Raw genomic sequence first — 7039 nt, forward strand, 5'->3', positions numbered from 1 at the left:
ACTGTGAAAGGGTAGTATATAGGAACTCTATTTTTAGCATAATTTTTCTTTAAACCTAAAATTACTGTAAAAATAGTCTTTTAAAATAAATATGTAAATGATAACATAAAACCAGTGGCTTTTGTTTTACACAGATCTGAGTTCAAGTCCACCATTGTTACTCTCTGATTATTTGATTATAGCAAGTTGTTTAGTATCTCTGAGTGTCACTTCATTTAGATATTATATGAGATAATCATGATCGAAAGCATTGAGGAGAAGATTTAAGTGTTAGCTTGAAAAATTTCTATTTGGTAACCATCATATAGAATGTACACCAAAGATGCTAGTTACCTTTTATTTTGCTTTCTTTTGTTAATAAAATTAAAGAGAAAAAGTAGAGGGAATATTTTCTTCTCTACAAACTATGTCTTAGAAAATGATGTGTATGCCAACATTTAAAGCACAATGTTTTATATGATTGGTATTCATTAAATAGATGTTAAACTGGTTTAATTACACATCTATTTTCAGGTTCATAATTTTTAAATAAAAATGTTTTTAGAATAATATTAGATTTACAGAAAAGTTGCACACATAGTACAGATGTTCCCATATACTCGACTCTCAGATTCCTCTGATATCATCTTACATTAATATGGTACATTTGGCACAACTAAATTAACTAAATTCAATAATTTACTCAGAATTCCTTAGGTTTGATCTAACATCTTTATTCTATTCTAGAATCCATCCAGGATACCACATTATACTTAGACATCATGTTTCCTTAAGCACCTCCAAATAGTCACAGTTTCTCAGACTTTCCTTATTTTTCATGACCTTTACAGTACTGAGGAAGACTGCTCAGATTTTTGGGGCCTATCTATCAGCTTGAGTTTGTTTGATATTTTTGTCATGATTATATTGAGGTTATAGGTTTTGGAGAGGAAGATCATAAAGGGGAAGTTCCATAGCATTACATCTTATAAAAGGTGTATACTAACAATATGACTAACCACTGTTGAAGTTAACCTTGATGATTTGTCTTAGGCAGTGCTTATCTGGTTTCTTCAGTAGAGTTACTCTCCCCCTTCCCCTTTCCATAATGTACCTTTTAGAAGGAAGTCACTTTGTATACCCCACACTAAAAAGTGGAGCATTATGATCTATTTCCTTATAAGTGTAGAATCTATATAAATCATTTGGAATTGTTCTATATGGGGAATTTGTTCTCACCATCTGTTTTTTATTCAATCATTCATTTATATCAGTATGGACACACGAAATATTTATTTTATAGTTTGGCTAACATTCCAATACTGTGCTATTTATTTTCTCTCACATTTTTCCAGCTTTGCCCATTGAGAGCTCTATTGTCTCCTGTCCTATTGATATACCCTCAACATTGTGTGTGCATGTGTATTTTTGTTGTTTTGGTTTTGGTTATTTTTCCACTTTTAATTTTTAGTTTTTTCTTACTTTCTGACACTAAAATATGTTCTAGTTAATCTTATACATTCTTTGTGATAGACTTAGATTAGGCAAATCTCCCAAAGCCCAATTACATTTCATTGGACAATGATATTAGAAACCAAGATCTGGGTACTGGATAACCATGTATTTTTATTATAGTCAAGGAGTATTATTTATGTCCCAATTAACACCTCAACTGGAGAAATAGGCCACCTATTTCCATAACCAAAAAGACAAATTAAGCTCTTTCTTACATTTTGCTCATGTTTCTTAATTGGTAGGGAATCAGGGGACTTCAGGAAATGACCATCCCTAGACTCTGGTATTTTGCATCATTCATGTTAAGTACTCCTCCGGGGAGGCCAAAAAAAAATCATTCAACAGTTAAAATTTTGTGTGATGCTGGAGTTCAGAAAGTGTGGCATGAAACTGGGAACATCTTACTTTGTGCTCTAGCAGGCAGGTGAGAAACCTTAACTTCTTTGTGAGATTCCTTTTCCAGAATAATCAGACAGCATTTAGAAGTACTTTTTCTTCTTGTCTGAATAGTTGTTTCCAAATTGCCTTGGAGAAAAAGGAGGACACCAGCATATCCTAACGTCCTCATAGAAGCTGGTAAGATTTTTATTGAGTAATAACTTACTTGAATTTTTTAATGCTTGGAGAAAGTCAATCCATTCAAGTCCACAGTTAAGTATCTAATACAGATAAGGCACTGTAGAAAGATAGTGTATGGACTTTTATAGGAGTTATTTACAATCTAAAACATGAAGTTCGAAATAAAAGGTGTGCATATCAGTTCTTGATTCGAATGGCTACTATAAGGTAAGAGCTACTGGTAGTTAGTACTGAGAGGGACAAGGAAAGAGAAATATTATATTTGGGTGTTTCAGCAAATACTTCATGGAGGTGACCATTTTGTCATTGATGTAGTAGTTTGCAGATTTCCCACCACCTCCTCAATGAAAAGTAAGTATAAAATAATATAGGACACCATAGAATTGTACCTATGGGAAATCCTTTCGAATCCTTTGGTTCATTTCACAAATATTAATTTGGCACCTACCTTTATTCCAGATGCTGAAATTTAACAGTAAACAAATAGAAAGCCAAGTCCTTATATTGCTTCCATTCTAATGCTAATCATTCTTATGACATGACATCCTATTGTGTAAAAATTATATGCTTTATATGTGTACATGTCTGCCTCTTTATCTATCTTACCTGTCTGTCACATGTATCTCTTCTTCTCTGTTTAAATATTTAGTTGATAGAAACAACAAACATTTTTTCATTTCTTTATGCTGAAGAATTTTTACAAAAAATACAATTGCATAACTTCCCAGAATGCAAGAGAACTTATAGTAAATGACAGTGCAGTGATATTTATGTAATTCCATATTTACTCCAAAACTTCCTTTATATCTGATTCACCATCTCACTCAAGCTCCTAGATATTAATCCTGCCTTAAGATTATCATTGTTCCTCCTGCTTGTTCAAAAGAAGATTTGAGTTTCAGTGATATGCCAATGTAGACATGCAACCACTTCTACTCCTAAGATAAGATTTTAAATATCTTTATTTATCAATGCAGGATGTGATTACAATATATTTTCTAATATTAACAAAAGGGACATCTTAAAATGGAAATCTTCACCTATTTCTGATCTTTAGAAAGTAGTTTTCTTCCCCAAAGACAACAGCTGTTATGCGTTTCCTAGGTACTCTTCAAAATACAATCTATTTATATAAAACACAATACTTTCATGTGTTGTATAATATATAGTATTTTGCTATTAATTAAAATTTTACCATTTGAAGTTCTAATTCAGCCTTTGATTTTTTGCATTTATCATATATTTTAGAGACCACTGCCTATGTACTTGCTTTGTTTTTAATCAATGATTGCATAAAAATATCACCCATGATTTATTCATTCCCAATCTCTTGGACATTTAATTTGTTTTCCATCTTTTGGTACATTGGAAAGGGTTTTGTGAGTGAGAGTAAGTGTATAATGTATGAAGTTGTATCACGGGCTTATGACTCTGTACAACTGTGATATTATAGATGTTGAAAACCATCCCCTAATAGTCTGCCATCACTAGAACTCATACGAAAAAACATGAGGCTGATGGTTTCCCACACCTTTGCCAGCACTACATGTTAACATTCATCAAAGCATCAGTTTACTAATATAATATATGAAAAGTGCATCTACTTAGAATGACTATGTTTAACAGTGAATGAAATTTAATATCTTTTCCTATGTATAATTCTTCTTTAAAGAGAAAGTGATTTTGTAAAATTGGTTCTTTGCCAATTATTCACTCGTGTTGTCATTTTAAAGGCTGATTTGTGAAATATATGTACAATTAAAGAAATATACTTTAATGTATCATATGTGCTTTAAAAATATTTTACCAGTTAGACACTTCATTTGCTTGTGCTTATGCTATTATTAGAGGAATAAGTGTGGTAATGTACATAAAACAATTTGCCCAGTGTAATGGCATATAGTTATATATAAATAAATATTAGTTCAATTTTTGTTTGTCTTCTTTTCCTAGAAGACAATATATGGATGGTCAAAATACAGATGACAAAAAAATTCTATTGAAAAGCTTTAGCTCTGAATTTGAACTTCCTTACCTCATTTTCTAGACCCTTGGTACTTAAGCTTTAAACAAAAAATTGAAAAAATGATCTGATTTAAGTCAAATGTCCTCTCTCTCCTTTTTCATAAATACAGATAGTCTCAGTGTCTCTTCATATTTTAGGAAAACATGTTGAGAGAGTCAGAAAAATAATGAATAAGGGGAAGAATTTAACTATGGACAATATGGTATGGATCAAAAATTCAATGAGAGGTTGAATTTAGAACAGAAAATTACTAAAAAGATTTGAGAGGAGAAATGAAAGGAAATAAACTCAGCCAAGGCAATAGGCAGCAGGCTTCTTGGACTGTTGTTTATTGCACTGCATTTCTCTATCACCCAACTACTCAGTAAGTTAAAATCTTGTTTCTTGTCTGCCTATCTCTGTGTATGTGTTCGTGCATGTTAGATTTCTTAAGGATGATGCTCTCAAATGTTTAGACAATCATTAACTGCATGTTCAGAATACTACTAGAAGTGTCTTTCATGACTGGATTAACAGGTCCAAAAAAGAACTCACTGAAGGAAATTATGCGTAGTTTTTTTGCTGTTTTTGTTTCCACGCTACCCCTAATATTTTCCCTGCTGAAACTAAAAAAAAAGATATTCAGATCAGGAAATGGCCTACCTGTGCCAAATCCACAAAGTTAACATTTACTTACATCTGAATAGTCATTTATTGTTTCATTATTTTCTTATTTCACCCTACTATGCCATCAGGTCTATACTTTTAATAAGTACTATGATAACATTTCATTCAGGAAAAATCGATATGTGGAAAGTAAGTGATTACCAATTGCTAAAATGATGTTCCATGGTCAAGGTATACTCACCCTCCAAATAAGGTTTTTATAAAATTATTTTTTTCTCCTTTCAGATGAACTATTTCTAACCTATGCTTTCTCCAAATCGACTGGAATAATGCAGCAAAAGAGCAATGTAACTGAATTCATACTTTTAGGATTGACACAAGATCCTTTCAGGCAGAAAATGGTGTTTTTAATCTCCTTAATTTTCTATGCGGGAACAGTGGTGGGGAATTTGCTCATTATTGTTACCATTAAGTTTAGTCGGACACTTAAGAGCCCCATGTACTTCTTCCTGTTTTATTTGTCCTTTGCTGATGTTTGCTTTTCAACTTCCACAGCCCCTAGACTAATTGCAGATGCCCTTTCTTCAAATAATATCATATCCTACAATGAGTGCATGACGCAAGTCTTTGCACTACATTTATTTGGCTGTGTGGAGATCTTAGTCCTCATCCTCATGGCTGTTGACCGATATGTTGCCATCTGTAAGCCCTTACGTTACTCAATCATCATGAGCCGGCGGGTCTGCACCATCTTGATTATTCTTGTCTGGATAGGGTCTTTCATACATTCTACAACTCAGATTATCCTGGCTTTGAGATTTCCTTTCTGTGGGCCCAATTTGATTGATCATTATTGCTGCGATTTAGAGCCCTTATTGCAACTTGCCTGCATGGACACTTATGTGATCAACCTACTTTTGGTGTCCAATAGTGGGACAATTTGCACCAGCAGTTTCATCATTTTAATGATCTCATACGTTGTCATTTTGCGTTCTCTGAGAAACTACAGTAGAGAAGGGAGGAAAAAAGCCCTCTCAACTTGCACCTCCCATATCACAGGTGTCATTTTATTCTATGGTCCATGCATATTCATTTATACACGTCCCGCAATCACTTTCCCCATGGACAAGATGGTGGCACTATTTTATACCATTGGAACACCTTTTATTAACCCACTCATCTACACACTAAGAAATGCAGAAGTGAAAAATGCTATGAAAAAGTTGTGGGGTACCAAAATTATCTCAGAAGTCAAAAGATGACTAGAGAGTCCAATGACTTATTCAGTCATGGTTGACTAAATGGGTATCTATGTCAAATATTATAGCATCTGATTATTAATGGAAGAACATGCAATCATATATAATATTGTGAGTCACTTCTTTTCTAGCTCACATTCAGGACAAATGCCAAGATACCTTCTTTTTTATCAGAGAAAGATAAGTCAGATTAATTCATACAATTATGGGCCAAGAGTTTTTCCTCTCTGAAGATTCTCTGCCTCTCCAGCCATACCTTGTCAGGAATACAAGTCAGACTACTCATATGCATTCTAAACTCTAATGTGCCTTATTTGCTTTTATTTATTTGTTTGGACTTCAGTCTGATACTGCTGGCTTTTCTAACTGTGAACTCTAGTTCTCACCTCTGAATCTCTACTCTGGTTTTCTAAGAAGAAAGATATTTAGAGTCAATACTAGCCATTCAAATATGTGAGCATCCATAAGCAAAATAAATCATTAATCTGCCTATAACACATTTCCATTTTGATGTCCAGCTTCCTCTTGAATGTACTCAGGGAAAGAAAGGTCAGTGTACCCAGACCACTGATTCCATTAAGAATGAAAGGCAGAATGGAAGAAGAACAGAATCTGAAGCCAATTAATGGTATGATAAAATTTTATTTAAAATGTGTTGTGTCAATGAAATGAATAAAATTATGATAGGCTTCAGAGAATGCCCACATTTGTCTCCACATAATAGGAATAAGGAGAACCCATGTTGTAGGTAACAGTAAACTACTTTCTCCCTCTTGTTGAGCTGCCCAAATTAAGGGGTTTTATAGATTCCCAGGTTTGAATTGCCAAAGGGATTTTGGTGCCAAGAAAGGATAGAGGAGATTAGCAGCAGCACCTTTGCTGTATCTGTCATGGGTTATATCTTGATTTTTTAATATTCATTGTGTTCTCTGCTGTAAAGTGTAACACAACTTTAATGACCATTCAAATTTTACTTCATTTCTAATACTGCCTCTAAATCTTTAATTGCACAAACTTACCAAAAATAACCATGTCCTCCTGTGAAAAATTTGTTAATACTCAGTAAAATGCTTCT

At 33.4% G+C, this 7039-nt stretch overlaps 1 protein-coding gene across 1 annotated transcript; it reads left to right on the top strand.

Annotated features, from left to right (window-relative positions):
* Positions 1 to 5034: 5034 nt before the first annotated feature.
* Positions 5035 to 5967, top strand: LOC101441354 (olfactory receptor 4C11-like). The gene has a single exon (XM_023591188.2). It carries the CDS (start codon positions 5035 to 5037, stop codon positions 5965 to 5967), a length of 933 nt encoding a protein of 310 aa, XP_023446956.2.
* The last annotated feature ends 1072 nt before the right edge of the window (positions 5968 to 7039 follow it).

The sequence above is a fragment of the Dasypus novemcinctus genome, chromosome 10 (genome assembly GCF_030445035.2).
Source record: "Dasypus novemcinctus isolate mDasNov1 chromosome 10, mDasNov1.1.hap2, whole genome shotgun sequence".
NCBI lineage: Eukaryota > Metazoa > Chordata > Mammalia > Cingulata > Dasypodidae > Dasypus > Dasypus novemcinctus.